The following is a 22,867-nucleotide window of genomic DNA, read 5'->3' on the forward strand; positions in this document are numbered from 1 at the left end:
GGATGGAATACCCCATGTTGGAATGCCAATACACTATGGGTCCAGTCAACCATCGGGTTGGAATACCCCAGACCCAATCAACCATCGGGTTGGAATGCCAATACATGATGGGTCCAGTCAACCATCGGGTTGGAATGCCAATACACTGCGGGTCCAGTCAACCATCGGGTTGGAATACACCAGGCCCAATCAACCATCGAGTTGGAATGCCAATATACTATGGGTCCTATCATCTTCGGGATGGAATACCCTTGGGCCTAATCAACCATCAGGTTGGAATACCCCCGACCTGTTGGCTCACGCACAAATCAGTAAAGCCTCAACCACCAACCAAAATATGTGCACATATAACATATAACATATAATCAATCTACAGAAAGTCAAGCAAATCTATAGATCACTAGCATAGAATCATCCTATCTACTAGAATACCACTCATGATAACATATTATCACAGAACATGATATCTAATCCAATGGGTCGGCCTAGGTGCCTTCGACCTGTAACTACGGTGAGGAAAACTCACCTCTCAATCTGATCAATAGCTGATGAGGTTCCAAATCCAAATCTTAGTTCTAACTGTCACCTATCCATCCAAATGACCAATTCTCAAACACAATCTAAAATACACATTGGTCAAACTTGGTCAAAATCAGGTAAAAGTCAAAATTCCAAAAAGTCAATCGATTCAACCAAGCTGAGTACACCCAGCGTACTCAACTATACGCCCAGCGTACAGGTTGGTTGACCAGGCACGGGCCTGATTTTATAGATCCAAACCCAAAATGATGTCCTTGACCATAAAGTTTCCAACTTTATGGTCTTGCATGGCCATTAAGTGCTTAATGTCCAAAACCCTATGTTCTTAACCTATTAAGACCATCTAACACGTGCATGGGTTACATACAACACTAACGATCATATTTTAATGGTTCATAATAGCTCCATAATGGATAAAGTTTCCAACTTTATCCATTAGAACGGTCCGAACAAAAACATTCTAATCGTTAAATCTCAAAGGGACCCAAAAAGTGCATCTTTTCAACTTAATCCATTAAGCCCAAGTCTCTAATCTTCAGATCTGAATCAAAATGATGTTTGGATGGATAAAGTTTCCAACTTTACCCATAACAAGGTCACAAACTTTCAAGATCTAAACTTTATGCCTTTAAAGTGACCAAAAGCTCATAACACTCAAAACTAGCTATAAATCTAACAATATCATCATCAAGATCCAAACTGTATACCTCTAGAAGAAAGATCAAGGTGAACAAAGTTTGGATGTACAAGCTACAATGCAACCAACACTTCTTCCATGAGCTCCTTCTTCTCCAAGGTGCACCAAGCATAATCCAAAGCACTTAAAAACACCTTCTTTTTGCTCACAATGCTCAATCTAGGGTTAGGGTTTCAAGAGAGGGTGTTGGAGAGGTGGAGGCTAAGAATAGAGTGGGTTTGGGGAAGTTAAGGAGCTTAAATAGGGCTCAAACCACGAAAATAGGGTTTGGGCACTGGTTGTACACCCATCGTACTTAAATTACACCCAGCGTACTCAGGCATACTCAACACACCCAACGTACTCAAATTACACCCAACGTAAGCGGCCGACCCAAAAAATCATCATGACTTCAAATGGTCATAACTTCTTCGTTCCACCTCCATTTTTGACGTTCTGTATATCCACATAAAGGTATTAAAGAGCTATAAAATATTATCTAAATATCTTGGACCAAAAACTTCTCGAACAAAAATCCATATTTCACGCAAGAACCCAACTTATGGCTTTTCCCTTTCCACCCTTCGGTCCAAAACACAATTCAAGGGTAAAATCTCTTAACTATCATTACATCCTTCCACAAGGATTAAAATTTTCCTTCTTAAGGCCCAAAGCCTTAAACAATTGACTTTCGGCCCACGACACAAAAATGGCAGGAAACAAGATGTTACAAGAGGCATGCTTTGGTCATGAGTTGAATGGTCCATGCTTTGGCTAGAGTTTTGAACATTATTCGGTGAATGGTCCATGCTTTGGTCATGAGTTGAACATTAAGAAAACGAAGATTTTTTGGCCCTCCTATGATGGTAGGAAGTTTCATGCTGATTTATTCCCAACGGATATAGGGAGACCATCTTTGGGGTTGAAGCTCCTAGGTGTGGGGGGGGGGGGGGTTGTTAGTAGAGACGTAGGGTTTATTAGCGGGTTGGCCATGAAGAGAGCGATCAATGTTGTTGATTTGATGGGTCTTCTTCCATAACTATGTGACCCGCAGAGTGAGCTCCTTTTGCTTCGATCGTGTATGGACATTGCAAAACTTTTCTTTGGTTTAAGGACATGTCAACCGGTGCACATAGAAGAGGCAGCTTTATTCTTTGACAAAGGATTGTACAGATCTATCGAGGATATGATGGTATGTGGAGGCCCCTTCTTTAGAGACATCCAGTGGCGTTTGGCTTCCTTATCTATTCGTTTCAGTGGTTTGGGTTTGTACTCAACATACGAGGTTTCCTCATATGCATTTGTAGCCTCGAGGGTCCAATCTTGGACATTAAAATACCACATCTTACGTGACAGTGGCATATGTGGTATGGACTCTAATTACTTTTGTGCTTTGACTCTTCTTCGCAATATGAATCCGGGATTCGACAGCAGCAGTTTCACTAATAAGGACACCCTCCCCCCCCCCCCCTTAAATCTTATAGCATTGGCGTATGCCCTTTTTAGCAAAATCGTCAAAGATATGGAAGTCGACTTGGACATGACTGTCATACAGAAAACAGTTTTTGAGTGTCTTCGGGAACCTCACGCTCATGATTTTCTGCTAACAATCCCTATTTATGGCCACTGGCGGAGAGAATAGGGGGGTTGTCGGATTCTTTTCCCCCTTGATGTGACATCCCCATTTTCATGGCCAGAAAAGACCGATTTTGTTTATGCTTTATAAAAATCAGAGTACTTCTTTTAATAAAAATGTTGCAGAATTTGTTCCCAGAAAAACATGATAAATACGTTATTAAAACATTTTCGAAGAAACGTATTTCATTCATTTCAAAACGTTTGGGATGTCATTGTTAATACAGAAACATAAGCATAAACAGAACTTACATTTATTTACACTAGTGATCTACATTTCTTTAAATCTCTCAGTGTAATGTGACTTCATATCAACACCTGTGATATAAATAAACTGAGTGGGTCAGGTTGGGAAACCTGGTGAGTACATAGGGTTTTCAACCCACAATAATATAATTATTATGTTTAAACAATCAAACAATTAGCCCAATTACCCATTTCCATTATCTTCTTTAATCTTAAGGATCTACCCTAAGAATTAGCTATTCCTCGTTCATTCATTCCTAAGGATTATCCTAAGGAATCGACACAAAGTCCATCGTTGCCACGGTTTACACAACGGGCACTAAGTCTGCATAGTCGCCAGGGTTTAGGCATCAAGTCTGCATGATCACCAAGGTTTAGGCATCAAGTCTGCATGATCACCAAGGTTTAGGCATCAAGTCTGCATGATCACCAGGGTTTAGAGTACACCGGGTGAACACATCGTTCACAACACCTACAGGTTGCAAGCCTGCTAGTGTTCCACTGACTGTCTAGAAAAATTTGTGGTTGTCATCCATACTCTGCTAAATGACGGGGCCATCATTTAGGAAAAAGCCTTCTCACATCATCCACCTCTCACCCTCACCTCGTGGTCTATAACACCTCTCAACTCATCATTCAACTCATATTCCATCTATTATATCTACCCATGTTTACCCCAACATTATCATAGATATAAAATACATATACAGTTTAATTCATTTAAAACATGTATAAAATCGTTCATTTAGCATAGACAACAAGTACTCAGATAATATGCACACATAACACGTAATTTATATAAAATACTTCATATCTATGTGTAAGATGAAAGGGAACTATGCACTCACCTGATTAGGTGGTGACTCGGCACTCGGACAGCGCTTCGATACTCTCAAAATGATATTCATTCGATAAAACCTAGTATCGATACCACTAGGGTTTAGTCTAATGATAACCGCGACAAATTAATTATCTGACTATTATTATTATTATATAAGCGTTAATAACACTCAATATAACTCATAATAATAGCCCAAATAATTATTTTAAGGACCTAATAACATTCCTATATTAAAACATAAGCTAAACTAAAGATAGGATAGGTACAACTCACTTACAGCGGGTTTTTCTCGAAAACCGGGCTTCACTGGAGCAGCGTTCCCGAGCCGAAAGGCTCTTTTCTCGGAACTCCGGGAGCCTCGGGGCTTCCTTCGGGTGCTAGGGGGTTTACCTAGGCTTTTAGAGGGGTTAAGGAGCTTAGAGAGAGAGTTTAGAAAGAGAAAGAAGAGGGTTGAGGTGTGAAGAGAAGGCTAGACCCGGCCCCTCTATTTATAGTGCAAAAATATGATGGACTCGCCGAGTAGGGGAGACCTACTCGCCGAGTTGGTCCATGTGGTGGCCTTCCGGTGGTGCCACGTGTCCAATTCTGGTGGTGCCACGTCACCCCCTATCGAGTATCAGCCTTCAAACTTAGAAAAATCATAACTTTCGCATACGAGCTCCGTTTTCGACGTTATTTATATCCACGTGTAGGTAAATTCAAGATCTACAACTTTCGTTTAGACTCCGTCGGCTAATTCTCGACCGATCTCAAATTTAACAGTAGGAGGCGTTTAGACTGTTAAATGACCGCGAAGAATTCATAACTACTTCATACGGACTCCGTTTTCGTATGTATTTTTATCGTTGAGTTCCTATTAATGAGATCTTCAAATTTCATGTAGGTCACGTAAGCCAAAAACCGCTCGAACTAAAATTCGAGTTTCGGGTCGTGCACTGCTAAGTTGAATCTTAGAAAAATCATAACTTCCTCATACGAAGTCAGATTTGGGCGTTCTTTTTATCGACGTTCTTATTTTAACATATTATATGACTTTCATTTGGATTGCTAAGGATAAATCTCGCTCTATCGTAAATTCACTATTTACGCTTCCCGGTGTCGTGCCGGTTTTGCCGTAAAACTTCAACGGGCCATAACTTCTTCGTTATAACTCGGATTTCGGCGTTCTTTATATGTACAGAAACCTTGTGATATATTCTTCAACTTGGTTAAGATTATTTATTCTAAATAATCTTTTGTCGAAAAGTCATTTTCGACCCCTATTGCCTCTAAATTGACTAGCCCGGATCTACGGGCGTTACACTTGATCTCTTTGAAAGTTCTATATATTATGTATAAAATGAACCCATATCTATTACTTATTAATAATGAGCCACTCCCATTTATTAAAAAATTAAATGATTATCATATATAAATAAAAATGACAGTGAAAATTGTAAACGTCTCACTTAAAGATCATTGCCTCCATCCTTATTTCTTATATTTTAATTGGTCATTGTTTATATACCTATTTATCTTAATTCGTCACTATCATTTGTTTGCAAATAGATTTTATAATTGAGGATTAACCAAGATTGTCCAACATTATGTTTTAAGAAACTGTTCTTGGATTCACAGCTACATCTACAAGATTTCAATACTTTAAATAAATTTTAATTCTTATTACATATATTATTTTTTGTAACTTGTAAATAATAATTTAATTATTTTTGATAATTTGGTTTATTATAATTATAGGGTAAATAATAAATAAAAAAACAAACATCCCATCGATTCTTTTGTATTACACACAATTGTATCCGATTAGTGATACTAATCAAAATCGATACGTTCCATATATATATATATATATATATATATATATATATATATATATATATATATATATATATATATATATACATTTTTTTTCTTATTAATTTCTTTGTGAATTTTACAAACTCTATTATGATATTTTGATATTAAAAATATTTTAAATTTTTATTAAGATATAAGCCCCCGTTATCCCAAAACCCTAGCTCCGCCCCTATTGATGGCTCGACCAGCATATGTGTGACATCTCCATTTTCACGGTCAGAAAAGATCGTTTTTGTTTATTCTTTGTTTAAAAAATCAGAGTAACATTTTCAATAAAAGTGTTGCGGAATTTGTTCCCAAAATAAAATATGATAAATATTTATCAATGCATTTCTGTAGAAATGTATTTTATTAAAAACCTCGGGTGTCATGTTCGATACATATCAAAAGCATAAACAGTACATTATAAGCCTGACAACATTTATTCATATCTACAGGCCTATAAACCGTTATCCCTCATCCAAACATCTATGTTAATGCGCCACTACCTGTAATACAAGAAACTATGTGGGTCAGGCTTGGGAGCTTGGTGAACACATAAGGTTTTCAAACCACAATAAATAAGTTTATTATTTTCATCAACCAAACAAACCCGATTACCCGTTCCCGTTATCCTCACTTTACGTCCCTACAACATCTAACATAAGGGACCTAGTCTAAGGATTTTCATCGGGGCGACAACACATGCTTCGATGGGTCCTCAACAATTCATGTCAAATAAGGCAACCATTAGGGGGATGGAGTACTGCTGGTGAGCACACAATTCAAATAAACACCTACAGGTTGCGAGCTTGCTAGCGTTCCACTGGACTGTCTAGAAAAGTCTGTGGTCGTCATTTATACTCCGCTAGATGTCTGGGATCATCAATAACATCAATATCGAGGTCTCTCATTATTTTATTTTGTCACACAACAACTATTACATCTACCCATGTTTTACCCAACACATTTTGTAGATATAAAATACATATACAGTTTAAATCATTTAAAACATGTATAAAAATCTTTCATCCAGCATAGACAACAAGTATTCAGACAATATGAACACGTAGCACGTAAATTATATTAAATACTTCATATCTATGTGTAAGATGAAAGGGACTATGCACTCACCCGGTAAGGTGGAGACTCTGCACTTGGACAACACTTCGTTAACTTCAAACAATTCCCCTCGGACAAAACCTAGTGTCATTACCACTAGAGTTTAGTCTAATGCTCAACGAGACTAATTATTATATAAGCATTAACACAATACTCTTCACCCACTATGCATAGACAGGGGCCATACATGAAACACTGGAGAGTATGATCATTTTGGCATATAGCACTTCTGAATCCAACAACCCAAACGGCCCTCCAAATCGGATTCCCCGTACCGCGAGTGGTTAAAAAGATATTATAATGACACTTATATAACCCATAATAATAGCCCAGATAATTATTCTAAGGTCCTAGGTAATTAAATAAAAATTTATATTAAAAATAGCATAGGCGTAGCTCACTTACAACGGGTTTTTTCTTGAAAACCGGGCTTCTCTTGGAATAGTGTTTCCGAGCCGAAAGGCTCTTTTCTTGGGGCTTCAGGAGCCTCGGGGCTTTCTTCGGGTGCTAGGGGGTTTACCTAGGATTTAGGGGGCTTAGGGAGCTAGAGAGAATCTAGAGAGAGATAGAAGTGAAGAAACGGTGTGGAAAAGAAGGCAACCCTTGACCTCTTTTTATAGGGGAGGCCTCAGACTAATGCGGGGAGTTCCATCGCTATACAGGGGGAGTATAGCTTCGGCCGTACACACGTGGCGAGGTTTTGGTGGGGCGACGTGGCCTGTCTCGGACCGCATGAAGGATCAGAACGTTGGGCGTACCGAGTTGTGTACGCGAGGCGTAGTGCGAACGTTGGGCGTACCCTCTCGCACAACCTTCGTGATTTCCCACTCCAACTTCAAAAATTCATATATTTCACATCCGAGCTCCGTTTTTGATGTTCTTTATATCCAAGTGTAGGCGGGACCGTACTCTACGACTTTCTTTTAGACTTCGTCGACTAATTTTGACTTTATTTTTAAAGTTATGTTTTTAACAGTCCGGGATAAGATTGGTCTGTTAAAAATCCACAACTTTTTAATCCAACGCCCGTTTTCGTCAGTCTTTTTATTGTTACGCTACTATCAACGAGATCTTCGATTCTCGTCTAGGTTGTGTCGGCTAAAAAACGCTCAATCTAATATTCGAACTCCGAGTTGCATACTGCTAAGCCGTAACTTTGAAAAATCATAACTTCCTCATACGAAATCAGATTTGGGCGTTCTTTTTATGCACGCTCTCGGTTTAATGTTTTCTACGACCTTTGTTTAGATCGCTAAGGCTAAAAATCGCTCTATCGTAAATTCACTATTTACGTCGCGCAATGTTGTGTTGGTTCTATCGCAACACTTCGATATGTTATAACTTTTTCGTTATAACTCGGATTTCGGCGTTCTTTATATGTACCGAATCCTTGTCGCGACCACTACTACTTCATGTACCGATATTGGGTTTATTCAAAACTTTATTTTTGACGCTTATTTTTATCCTTTATTAATTATATATTTATAATTAAATATAAAACATATAAATTCACATAATTCACATAATACTCAAACAATTCATCTTTATTACTTTAAAAAAAGTTACAATAGTTGATCTAGACTATTACATCATCTACTAATGTTTAGCCCCGAAACACGGGCGTTACAATATGTCTCCCGCGGAGTACCGAACTATCCTTCGTTACCGCCTCATGATTCCTCTATTCCCAATTGACGAGATATGCCCAATTTTCTGCAAGACATGTTTGGACACTTTTGGGGAACATGCGGTTCACTGTAGAGATCTCCTTGGTTTCAAGTACTGATATGATGTGGTTAGGGATGTTCTCTTTAATGCTTGTCGGTGTGATGGTGTTTCTGTGAAGAAAGAAGCACCGATGAACTTTTTGATGGTCCCGCAGGATCAAAGACCACACTCTGGTCGGCTGACATTTTGGTCTTTGGATGGGTAGGAGAGAAGCATGCTTGTGTGGATCTTACTAGGGTCTCTCCTCTCGTTGGTTTGAGGAGCGGGGGTTTCACAGCAGGGCATGCCTCTTTGAAAGTCGTTGTGTGCAAAGTGGCAAAGCACGAGAATGCATGTATAGAAAATCAACACGTGTTTGTACCTTTTGCATTTAATACATTTGGTTTTCTCGCACCATAGGCGTGGAGCTTCTCAACAGAGTCCAACATATCATGTATTCTAATGTTATATCTCTTAAATCCACATATATTGTTTTCAAAATAATAAGTTTTGTTATCGAGAAAGAGCTAGCGATGCATTTTGTTGTCCGTTTGCCTTCCGTCGATATCTATTGACTTTTTTTAAGAAATGGAAAGTTGTGGGAAAAAGATTAAAAAAAAAAATCGTTTCCATAGGCTATGTTGATTTTTATAGATTTTATAGGTGTTTGATTTTTATAGATTTTATAGGTGTTTGACCTACTGAAATCTAAAAAAACATTCTTGCAAGCAACCTAGATTTTTTAAAATGGATTGGTGGCATACATAAATTATGACTATTCTTATTATTTTCTTTTTTCATGTTTATGAAATTAAAAAACATACTATTGGTTATTTATTTATTTATTTTTGTAACTATTTATTATAATTTAAGTTAAGTTTAGATAGTGTCGCAACCAGTCAAAAGATCAATCTGAAAAGGACCCATAAACCCTTTTAAATCCCCCTCCCTTTCCATTCCCTTTCTTCCCCCCGAATCCTCCATCAACCAGAGTGGGAAGGAACAGTTGAAATCACCTTCACCTCCGTCGTCATCAACTCATCACCAACAGCTTTTGCAATCAATTTCATCTTTCGATAAGATTCAGCATCAATGAGGAATGATAATATTCAAAATTTCTATACGAACTGGGAGCACAATGGCGGCTTCGATCATCATTATACCGAATCTCCGAATGTCTCTGTTTCTGCAACAGTCGAAGGAAGCAGCAACAATGGAGGATTCGAGTATCAAACTGATTCCAACAATCGCAATCTCAATCTCCATCCACAGGTTCTCTCTTCTCATCTTATTGTTCATGAAAATCACCCTACACCCTCCGATAGTTCGATTCTATCAATCATCAAACAAAAATGCTTCTGCATGTGCATAAACCTCACTGTATTTTCTTCGAATTACATTACATCAACTTGGTTTAACTTAATCGACCTAGAAGCGTATAAAATGTTAAATTTTGTTCTGAATCTGTAACTTAATCTTTTGCAGGGAGGAAGTCCGATTGGTTTGAATTTAAGGAAGTCGAATTCTCTAATCAATTTGGTAGAAATGACGCTATCTCAAGAAAGGGAATTACAGAAGAACTCATCATCTAATTCTAAGCCGACTCATGAGAAGTTGAAGGCTTCAAATTTCCCTGCTCTTCTTTTACAGATCGGTTCTTGGAAGGTTCCTTTTCTTTTTCTTTTCCATATACTTTTTGTTTGATTTAAGGATATAAGGTAAAGAAAAGGCTTGACACGTGTCATTGCATCAAATTATCACTATGGATAGAAAGGAAAACTCTTATTCACATATATACATGTTTATTTAGTATTATTATTATTATAATAATATAATTTTAATAAGAGAAAATGATTTTAAAGTTTTAAACTCTTTCCAAAATAGGAAAAATTAAGAAACTTCCGCCAATAGCTACGGATATTTTCATAGTTGATCAATGATCAAAATCGGGAAAAAAAATTTCATGGTTTTTTCCATGATGTAATTTGTTTTCTGGCCATTTGGGATTGTTTATAGGTTCAAAACAACATATTATTACTATTGATTTTTATAGAATTCTTTCTCGGGTATTCAGGATGATGCAAAGGATGAAAACCGGCCTTGAAATGCCACCAAAATCATGTATAAACAATAAATTAAAAATGTAATAGATGGAAACAACATATTTTTTACTATACAAAATTAGTTTTTTTTGGTAGATTTGAAAATATGTTTCACCCAAACTGGTTTAAGCTTTGAAATATCTGTAAGATTGAATTCAGTCCAAACCGATTTTAAACTAAAAAACCGGTGTTTTTTCCCTCCATATACATTCTTTCAAGTAAACTAGTTGATTTGATATAATTTATAATATACATGATTACACAAATAAACTAATCAAACAAACATATTCTATCCATAAAAATGCAATAGTTTTCATTTTGGATTGTCCGAATATTCCTTCTAGATAACTTTTCAATCATGATTAACTTCTTTGTCTATTAGTAGTCACCATGCGCACAGTAACTTTGTTTTTGGTACCCAATCTTCAATAATTTTGGTACTTACTACAAGACAGTTGATTGAATAATCAAAACTTCTTATTGACCTTATATTAAACATATAAGTAGTGAAGTTCGGATATTTCTGTTACACACTTAAAACCAAACATTTTAGTTACCGACTACATTTGAAATCATTTGAAAATGTTTGTAGAGAGTTTCAAGAAATGAAGGAGATTTAGTTACCAAAATTTATTATGCGAAAAAGAAACTAGTTTGGGAGTTTCTAGATGGGCCTTTAAAGAGCAAGATTGAAATACAATGGTCAGAAATATCAGCAATTAGAGCCTTAATATATGAAGGCGAGCCTGGACATCTGGAAGTCGAGGTTCACATTATTTCTCATCTAGAAATGTTTTTTTTTTTCCCCATTTTGTGGATCTTATTTATACGATACAAAACATATTATTTATACGACACAAAACATATTTATATAGATAAACCAACCACCGCAATTCGGTCGAGAGATTAATCCCCAGCCACGAAAGCATACACAATGGAAACAATCTACGGATTTTACAGGAGGTCAAGCATCTATTTGCAGGTACCTACCTACTTAGGGGTCAGATATCTAAACGGAACCATTCAGATGTCAAATCTGAATCGGTCATCATTATTATTGTCATTGGTGTTTTTATGTTAAAAGTATATAGCATAAAAGGTCTAATGACAATATAGTCTTTAGACTATATATAAATCTAATAATAACTATAATAATGCTAATATTAATAGTGCCTATCGGTTTCGGTTTCTAAACAATATGATTTTTCTTCAGACGTCATTCAATTGTATTTGCTCCCGGAGTCCTTGATAAGCAATATGACAAGCTTCTTCAATATGACAATCGACTATTCAACTTAAGCCAACAACCTTTCCCAGTAAACAACTACTCATTTTTCTACAATGACCCAAATCACTATGTGGATTACTCATACATGGATCAACATCATCGACTAACCAATCATTTTCTTAGAGATCATGCCCCCATTTTACCAAATTTAGGTAAAACTCAACACTTTTGTTTCTTTTTTTTTCTTTTAGAAACCATGTGATTGATCAATTATTCTATTATTCAATTATTCAGATGAAGGAACATTAAGACATGTAGATGAATATCAAGATGGGGTACATATTCAATTTGAAGGGAATCCCACCATTCCTATTGGAATGCAAAAACATTTCCTACCATATTATGAGCAGGAAACCATTATCCCGATTCAAGAACCAGGAATGAAAATGTTGTCGGAAGAAAGTAATTACATAAACAATAGGATTCCAGGATTACATGTTAATTCTAGAATTAGTAACCAAGAATCTAATTATCGTATAAGTGTTCCAAATCCTTTTGGGGATTCATGGGAAACTGGAACAGAGAATTTTGGATGCTCAAATGGGTACCAACAATTTAACCCGAATTGGACATAAAACGATCATTTGTTTTTTTAATTTGAAAATGTAGATAAACAGAGAACGACATTAGATTCACACTTTAACCTCTTGAGAATGAGGACTGTGTGTGAGTGAGTGTGAGTGTGTGTGTTTTTTGTAATAAAGATGTAAGTTTTGACATGTAACATGATCATAAACGGTCATGTAGATTGATAAATGATACATGGTTTTTGTGTGTTTTTTTGGTATTTTAAGATATTGTAATGAATAATAAAATATTAGCTTAATTATTTTGTTTAACCTTGAGTTTGTTTATCTTTTTAAAACAGATAAGTTTCTAAAGTATTATTTTCTTTCCCGATTCTTAATAAAATGTCAAGTACATTAATTACGAGTTTTAATACGTTTCTAATGGTATGTGTGCTTATTTCATATCTGGTTGTAAATACAATAAAGACAAAATTACATAAGTAGCTATGATTTACTAAAGATAAGTCGCTATGATTTACTAAAGATTACAACTTTAATCCCTACTAATTTTATTTGACAGAAATGGCATCTATGCTTTCTAAGATTTGCATGGTTGATTCATATGATTTTAGTTATTATAAATTTGATCTGAAACTACTATTATATCTTTTTTTCAATTTATTTTCCTTTTTTTAATATAATTTTACTTTAAGAAAAGAAAAAAAATAACCCACCCCACCCCCACTTTACCACCACCATTTATTTGTGTTTACATGATTTTACTCCTAAATCCCACCCACCACCGGACTCCTTTCATGTTGCAGATTCTCTCTTTATCTTACTCTCTTGTTCTCCTGTATATCTCAATAGGAAAAAAAACAAAAGAAGGTCATCGCTTGTTCCTGCTGCCCCCAACCCTTAACATTGTGATATTTGTTTTTTTACCAGGCACTACCCTAAGAGATATAGATTGTTGTGAGATGAACAGATGAGATAAAGCCTTAAGTTGCTTTAATTTGAGAAATGTTATTTAATAAAATATAGTTGAGAAATGTTGTAGTTCGTGTGATAAGGATTTCGTGGATATAAAGTTTTGTTGAAAACGAAGTTCGTATGAGAAAGTTACGACTATTTGAACTTGAGATGAAAGTATGTTGCTATTTTGAGAAAGTCAACAAAGTTCAAAGTCAAGGGTCAATCTTTGACTGTCATAACATGAACAATAGACCATCACGACGTGACTAATAGGTCATCAAGACATGACATATGATGAGTCAACGAGATACGTGGCTGGAGAGTGTGACACGTGGCAAAACCGGGGTTCAATTATTCATCACGATGTGACACATATATGGTCATGATGTGACCATTATAAGTTATAAATATGCAAGTTTTTGTGTCATTCGGGGGATTTTTGGCACATTCGATTGGTGATGCTGCCCAGGAATCGTTCTCGGAAGATTATACCAGAGCAGTTAAAACGTTGTACGGGTGATACGGGACTGAGTTATGAGATCTGGAGGTATCTTTTATCCTGTTATTGTGTAATTATTATATGTGATAGTTGTCTGTAGTTGTTAGTAAAACACCTTAAAAATATAGTCCAAAAATTTTGTTTTAAATCATTATAAAACCATAGTAATCCAATCATCTCATAAAATCATAAGTGGTGATATCTCAAAACGCTATTTCAAAACACTGTATCCAAATCATATATCAAAACATCAGAGTAAATCCTCCCAGGCCAAAACGATGTGGTGTGTGCAATGGAGTCATCCCGAGCTCTTCCCTTTGCTACTGGAATTACCTGAAACCAAAACTGAAATTGTAAGCACGAAGCTTAGTCAGTCTCCCAAACTACCACATACCATACTCATATCATATAACATGCAACTAGGAGATACGGGCCTCGCCCACACTCAGCTAATTATGAGATACGGGCCTCACCCACACTCAGCTATCTCAGAGATACGGGCTGTCACACCCCCAAATCAAAAAGGTAGAAACATTCGGGGGCGTAGGACGTCATATATAGTATCACAATAGTTGAATAATAGTAATCAAAGAAACAACAACCATTGTATTAATAACATAATGTTTACATTGTATTTGAATCACATATGATTGACTCCCAAAAGTAATTAGCAAAATAAAGACTTGAACCTACTATGCTCCATCTTCTAGAACCTGCGCGAGTACCTGTCTACTAGTGCCCTGAGAATACAAGTGGTTTTAAAAGCTTCAACATCGAAGTTGGTGAGTTCATAAGCTTTTGTTTTAGAAAATATGTTCTTTGTTCCTTGAAAGACCTTGGTATGTTCTTCCAGAAAATCCTATATTTTCTGATGTGATGTAAAGTAAGAAATGTGTCCCATGATAGTTCCTTCTACAAGTAATTAGTGTACACAAGTTATACATAATTTGGATTGCACAGATAATCGACTGTGTGGTTCTGCCCTAAGCCCACAACCAAACAAGGAACAAGAAATGAGTCTGAAATCACACATTCCACTGTTTGTCGGATCTTCATTGTATATAACCCTAACGCATTCACTAGGTACTTGCAAAGTTAACTGTAATGGTCCTTCTAGAAAAGTAAGTATATTCTTCCAGAAAATCCTATATTTTCTGATGTAATGACATGTAAATTTTGTTGACTCATACTTGGAAAAGTAATGTAATATGATTGTATTTGCAGTGCGACCCTTTTTGTATGCATGTACCATGTTATATGTTCTCTCAGGAATGTATGTTTTGTACTAGAAAATAGTGTAATGTACTTGTATATAATGACTTGACCCATACCTGCTTCCCCCTATAATTACTTAGTTTATATAGGTCATATATAACCAAGATCGAATATGTAATAAACTGTGTGAATCTGCTCTAAGCCCACAACCAAATAAGAAACAGGAAATGAAGTAAAAATCACCCATCCTAATACCTATCGGACCCTATAATTATATATAACCTTTGACGCATAAGCCAATAGTTCATATTGTTAACATTATAGGTGATATGTGCATATTTAATTACATAGTTTGTCTAAAATCTTAATACGTTTTGGCTAATTTGTCCTAATTATTAAACAAAAGGTACTTAATTGTTCTTAAATTGTATTTGCAACCTAAGACATGCTTGAGATAAAAAGGAAGCAGGGATAGCAAACGGAAGCTCATGGAAGTAAACAAAGAAGAAAATGAATAAAAGAATGAAGAACTCGGTGAGTTGGCCATCAACTCTCCGAGTAGACATGAATGTTCGCGAAGGTTTAAAGACTTGTCGCACATGGATTTTTAGTGATCGATTCGCCGAGTCAGCCTATAGACTCGACGAGTCTCCCCTGTTTTCAGAAATCTATAAATAAGACATAATAGCCTAAAACTAAACCTCTTCTGGATTCCTTCTGTGACTCAGCTGCGATTGAAGGGTATTTGAAGCTCTGGATTTTGAGGATTTTGCCAGAGAGTTTCAATTTGGAAGTGATTAAAGGCAACATATCTCTTTTTCTTCTTAGTCTAGTAAACACGACCATGCTTTTATTCCTATATTTCTTTTTTGAGTATTTGTTTGCTGTAATTTTGAGCTAAAACTTGTATCTTCTGTTTAGGGTAGATGAACTTGCTAATATAGTTTGATTTTATCGTGTGAATTACTTATTTTGGAGAAAATTTGTTTTGTCAAGCTTGTGAATGATCCTCATGTGTTAACCACAACTATTTTTTGTTAACTATTAAGTATATTAAGTTGCATGAACATCATCTTAATTGCTTGCTTCATATGATTTATGTGAAAACATTGTTATATGCCTAATATTAGTGAATATGAACCTAGTATTAATAGAAAATAGGTAAATTAATGTGCGAACTTGTGTGATGAACAACCATACAAGATGTTGATTGAATTAGTAATTTAATTAACTACAACTACAAGTCTTGCTTAACCCGAATCAAAATACTAGGAAATTCATTAGTTTAACCAACTAGCCACTGTTTGAATTAATTTGTTTTCTAAGGAGTAGTTATAGTGAACACAAATCTAATCACATTAATTGGTAACCAATAACAAAGTTATTCATTGCACTTGCCATAAAATCAACTATATAAACAAGTGAGTCGAACCTAAACAGAAGTCTTTTTTTATATTGAATCTAGTTATCTTCAATTTCCTTAGTTGTTAGTTATTAGTTTTTTTTCTTTGTTTAAAGTATTAATTGTTAAGTTTCTATTCTAGAAAAAATAGAGAAAACTTTTCCATTTAATTATTTGTTTTAATTAGGTAACTTTAGTATTTAATTTAGCTGTTACTATTCCTGTGTTCAATACCCTACTGGCTTAAACTAAATTGCTATCAACAGGTACACTGCCTACGTGTGTTTGTTTTTATTTGAGTTTGTTACGATTAAAACTAGTTTGTTTTACACACATCAAGTTTTTGGCGCCGTTGCCAAGGACAATTTTAATTAGTTATCTTAATTTCTAGAGTTATCGACCCTTTGTGTAAGATTTATCTTGCACAAAGTTACCATTTTAGCTAATTAGTTATCTAGTTTTAGTTATTTAGTAGTTTATCTACTTTTTTAAATTTTCTCTTGCACTCGCCGTGTAACATCCATAAAATGTGAGCCAATTTAAAATTTTTAATTCATACAAAACCATTCAGTTATTACAATTTGTTTTCAAAATAGTTTAGACATCAGAGTTCCTAGAAATCATAATCATCAATCGAGGAAGTGTACGGTCACGCCTTCACTTTCCCACGGTCATCTACTGAACCTGAAACAATCAACTAAAACTGTAAGCCCGAAAGCTTAGTGAGTTACCCCCAACATATCAACCGTAACAATACCATAACCATATCATATCAACAAATACAGAACAATCATGCATCTCGAGTCTACAATGTGACTGGTCTGCCTACACCGGGCCTTCAGTCCACTTGGTCCACTTCCTAAGTCTTCATTATGACTGGACCACCCACATTGGTCCTTCAGTCTGTCTGGCCCACTCTCCAAGCCTCGGCACGTCTGGACCGCCCTCTTGAGGCATTCAGCCTATCCGGACCGCTCGTTGGGCCTTCAGCCAAACTATGTGCCCTCCCGGGTCTACAATCTATCCGGTCCGCCCTGGGTATGTTGGCCTACAGCACAAAGCAGGACCCGCCTCAACCCAACCCCAAACAAACAACCATGTGTACATATAACAGATAATCACATAACGGTCCATAGATAAACAAACCGATCTAAAAAATTATATAGCATAGCAACATCCTTATTGGGCTTGATAGTCTTTATGCAAGGCCTGTTATTGGCCCAATTTACTAAATTAGGCCCAACTTCCTTATTGGGCTTAACCCTACAATCCACTATCACTAAAACTGCCCCAACACAATCTACTCAGAAAGTCCAGCAAGGCCCAAACCTTACTAGCCCAATCCCAAAGCCCAAATCACCAAAAGTCCACAAAAGAGGTATGTTGGGCGTACCCCATGGCTACGCAGGGCGTACGCGAGTCTCTCATTGACTGGAAAACGGTCCATTGACTTAGTACGCTGGGCGTACCGAACCTTACGCTAGGCATACGCAGGGTTTCACCAAAACCTTAATAAGGGCTTAATGGCTTAAGCACTTAAGCCCAAACTCTAGATCCAGTGAGCAAATGTGCCTAGGACTCATAAAGTCTCAAACTTTATCACTTTAGATGTCCAGAAAGTCTTAATCCAAGGTCTTAATCCATTAAGACCCTTCCACATCATGCATGGGACATCTTAATCCATTGGGACCTCATTTTTATCACTTGAGACCTCTTCAAGGTCCAAAAAGGACAACTTATCTCGTCCAAAATGCATCATGCACCATATTGGGGTTTTTGGGACAAGAAATGGTTCCATAATGCTAGAAAGGCTAGATCTATGACCTACAAGCATAATGGGATTTTGGTTAACCCAACCAAGATTGAGGCAGTTATGCTATGGGAGGTGTCGAGATCCCTATCCGAGATCTGGAGTTTCCTTGGCCTGGCAGGCTACTACCGGAGATTTATTAGAGATTTCTCCAAGATTGAAGTTCCCCTTACCAGGTTGGAAGGGTGCTACTTTTGCTTGGGGGCCTATTAACAGGCCTTGTTTGAGACTCTTTGCCAGAGATTTGCGCAAAGCTCCAGTGTTAGCCCTTCCCAAGGGAGTGGAAGACTTTGTAGTTTACTGTGATGCGTCTATATCAGGTATGGGTACATAATTGATGTAGAGGGGGCACATGATAGCATATGCATCGAGGCAGTTGAAGCCTCATGAGGCGAGATATCCCACCCATTATTTGGAGTTGGGGGTGGTGGTGTTCGTCCTCAAGATATGGCACCACTATCTGTATGGAGTCTGATGTACCATATACACGGACCATAAGAGCATGAAGTACCCCATAGATCAGCCGAACCTGAATATGAGATAGAGGAGGTGGTTGGATGTAGTGAAAGACTATAACTGTAAGATCTTGTATCATCCAGGCAAGGATAATGTGGTAGTCGATGCCTTGATCCGTAGAGCAGCGAGTGCTCCATCTGAGATGTGTGTATGAGGATGACGGTGATGAATCCAATATTAGATACCATCCGAGAGGCCTAAGTGGAGTCCGTGAGATTGGAGAACCGCAAGAGGGAGCGAGTTAATCGGATAGGTTTACGAGTTTAAGAAAGATGGTCGGGGACTTATGACTTTCTGTGGGCAGATATAGGTACCATATACTGGTGGAGCTCGATGCATATTGATGGAGGAGGCACATAGATCGAGATTCTCGATCCAACCGGGGGCCACTAAGATGTATTTGGATCTGAAGAGGGATTACTGGTGGCCCTGTATGAAGAGAGATAAGGCATGGGAAGTTGAGAGGTGCTTGACCTGTCGTCAGGTTAAGGTGGAGCACAAGCATCCACATGGCCCGTTGCAACCTTTAGATATACCCTAGTGGAAGTGGGAATAGATTTCCATGGATTTTATCACCAAATTACCAAGGATTGTGCGAGGTGTCGATGCAATATGGGCGATTGTAGACAGTATTGCAAAACTCGGCCTACTCGGCCGATTACTCGGAATCGGCCCTCCACCGAGGCGAGTAACGTCAACTCGGCCAAAAAACTCGGATTTAGTCAAAATTAGCCAAAAAACTCCCCGAGTACTCGCTACTCCCCAGTCGGACGAGTAGGTACCGAGTAGCGAGTTCTATAACCTTGATTGTAGACCGATTGACAAAAAGTGCTTACTTCCTAGCTATCAGTGAGAGCTTTTCTGTGAAGAAATTGGCAGAGATTTATGTGAGATAGGTGGTAGCACGGCATGGGGTGCCGACATCGATAATGTTAGATCAAGATATACACCTTACTTCCAGGTTTTGGAAGAAATTCCATGTGGAGTTGGGTACCCCGTTGCACTTCAGTACCACATACTACCCACAAACAGACAGACAGATAGACAGAGTGAGCGGATGATTCAGATACTCGAGGACATGCTACATGCATGTGTTATGGACGTTGGTGGAAGTTGGGATACTTATTTGCCCTTGGCTGAGTTTTCTTACAACAACCATCATTCCAGTATTGGTATGCCTCCCTTTGAGCTCTTATATGGGAGGAGGTCTCAGACTCCCATATGTTGGGGAGAGGTGGGGTAGAGAGTGATGGGTGGCACTGAGATAGTGCTCAAGACAACTAAGCAGATTCAGCAGGTCAGACAGAGGTTACTGACGGAGTTGCCAGAAGAGCTATGCAAGCCGGCGACGATCTGAGCTAGAGTTCCAGGTTGGAGATTTTGTTCTCCTGAAGGCATCCCCATGGAAAGGGATGATCCGATTCAGGAAACGGGGCAAGCTGGGCCCTAGATACATTGGTCCTTTCAGGGTGATTGTCCGAGTGGGTAACGTAGCTTACCGGTTGGAGCTACCTATAGAGTTGAGCCAGATTCATAACACATTTCACGTGTCTCAGCTGAGGAAGTGTGTAGCTGATGAGACGTCAATGGTACCTTTAGAGGACATTCGGGTTGATGCAAGCCTGAACTATATTGAGAGACCGATAGTGATATTGGATAGGAAGGTGAAGGTTGAGGAATAAAGATGTGCCCTGGTTTAGGTCCAATGACAACATCGAAAGGGATCCGAGTGGACTTAGGAGCCGGAGTCCGAGCTGCGCGAGTAGTACCCAGAGTTGTTTCGGGAGCATGACTTTGAGGGCGAAGTTTGATTCTAGTGGGGGAGAATTGTAACATCCCGACTCCCAGGTATAATATTTATATAATTTTTATGATTTTGATTGAGCAACTCGATGAGTTGTAGGCCCCAACTCATCGAGTAGAGACAGATTTGGTTGTGTAGGTTTTACGACCAACTCAATGAGTTCGAGGGACCAACTCGACGAGTTGGAGAGACCAACTCGACGAGTTGGTGCTGTGAGAGGAAACCCTAATTTTTCGGGGTTGTGTCCTATTTAAAGGACCTTAAGCTCCCATTTCTGCCTCCCATGTCACTTTACTCCCCTGTGTGAAACCCTAATCGTTTAGATTGATTTAAGAGAGAAAGAAGAGCTAACTTTGGGCATTCTAGTGCACTATTGGAAGAGAATAGAAGAGTATTAAGGCTTGGAATGAGAAGGGACCATTGGATCCAGTGTTTATCCATCCTTAGCTTCTATTGAAGATAAAAAGTCACCACCTTGCTCATTATTTTGATTAGATCTTGTTTTTAGGAAGCTTTAGGGCTTTTGTAACGCCCGTGCTTCTAGGCTCGACATTAATGCTGATGTAATAGTCTAGGTTAACCTTTGTAACCCATTTTGAAATAATAAAAATGTATTATTTTAGTATTATGTGTTTTATGATTAATTGTGTGACTCAAATGAATTAAGAATAAAAATAAGTGATAAAATGAAATATTAGATAACCCCGATATCTATGAAGGAAGTTGTAGTGGTCGTGACGAGGATTCCAAAAATATAAAGAATGCCGAAATCCTAGTTATAACGAAGAAGTTATGACCTGTCGAAGTTCGCGACAGAACCGGTACGACACTGCGTGACGTAAATAGTGAGTTTACGATAGAGTGATATTTAGTCTTAGTGATCTAAACGAAAGTCGTAAAATACGTTAAACCGAGACCGTGCATGAAAAGAACGTCCAAATCTGACTTCGTATGAGGAAGTTATGATTTTTCGAAGTTTCGATTTAGCAGTATGCAACCCAAAATTCGAATATGAGATCTTTGTGGCAAAAGACGTAATGTAGAAGCAAATGATCCCCATCCACATTAAGAATGTTTGACCACCTCACAAAACATGTATTCCGGAACATAGTCTCGCATTCGAGTCTGTCTCTGAATGATGCAAGAATTTTCCAGTTGATTTTGGGTTTACGAGAGAGTATAGTGGATGCATCAAAAACATGTCATGCTGCACAAATAAAAAGGTGTTATCATTTCATTCCGAAACGAAAACTGACAGATATTCCAAACCAGTTCCTCGTATTCCGGAACAGTTCCTCGCATTTCGAAGGCTTCCAGGATGAAATTTTAAGATCCGGAACAGTACATTTCGATGTAAATTAACAATACCTAAACATCTAAACTACTTTTCAGCTGGTCCTACAATAATGACATGTTTAATTTAAACTTCAGAGCGTTTTCAGTTCATTACGGAGGTGTTAAATGCATTCCAAAATAGTAATTGTAGATGGATAAGCACGTTCTACAAACAAACAAAGTAAGTTTTTGAAGTGAAGAACGTATCCGTAAAATAATTGGGTCGTAGTGGTCGTCTTCCATGTCGGAGTTGCGTATCGGAGATCGGAGTTGCGTGTCGGAGATTAGAATTAAGATCGGGGTCGCGTGTCAGCATCGAATCGAAAAATCGGAGCAATATCCGGAATGAAAGCGATGGTCTAAATTTTTTCAAATTATATTGCATAATTTGAATATCAAATTACCGATCCAAAACACAAATCGATAGTCCGGAATTGAAATTTCGGAGGCACGGTAATGTGCCGACCCACCTGAAAATGAGTCTGAAATACTTCAATTCCAAAATAAATGGTTATTTAAAAAAATTATAATTTAAAAAACACACAAAAAAAATTAGATTACTCGACTTCCATTTAACATAAAATACGGTTTTATTGAAGGGCATCAATATTCTCAATAAACATAGGGTTAACCTGGTAATTTGGCATTTTCATAAACTCATATAACTACATGGCAAGATCGTTGGATCACCCAATCGACATCAGCCACGTTGCACTTTATGACAAACTGGTCTGACATGGCTAGCTTTAATTCGTCCACGTCACTCTTCCCTCCATTGATACAAACGTAACGACCATAAGACGACCTCC

General features: G+C 37.5%; 1 protein-coding gene across 1 annotated transcript; it reads left to right on the forward strand.

Annotated features, from left to right (window-relative positions):
- The first annotated feature begins 9,573 nt into the window (after window positions 1–9,573).
- LOC145017620 (uncharacterized) lies at window positions 9,574–12,680 on the forward strand. Its single transcript, XM_078975612.1, has 6 exons — window positions 9,574–9,875; window positions 10,089–10,268; window positions 11,298–11,471; window positions 11,581–11,687; window positions 11,919–12,145; window positions 12,228–12,680. The coding sequence occupies exons 1-6, from the start codon at window positions 9,696–9,698 to the stop codon at window positions 12,566–12,568; spliced, it is 1,209 nt and encodes a 402-aa protein (XP_078831738.1). The 5' UTR covers window positions 9,574–9,695; the 3' UTR covers window positions 12,569–12,680.
- The last annotated feature ends 10,187 nt before the right edge of the window (window positions 12,681–22,867 follow it).

This window comes from Lactuca saligna, chromosome 9, assembly GCF_052625555.1.
Source record: "Lactuca saligna cultivar CGN05327 chromosome 9, ASM5262555v1, whole genome shotgun sequence".
In the NCBI taxonomy this organism is placed as follows: domain Eukaryota; kingdom Viridiplantae; phylum Streptophyta; class Magnoliopsida; order Asterales; family Asteraceae; genus Lactuca; species Lactuca saligna.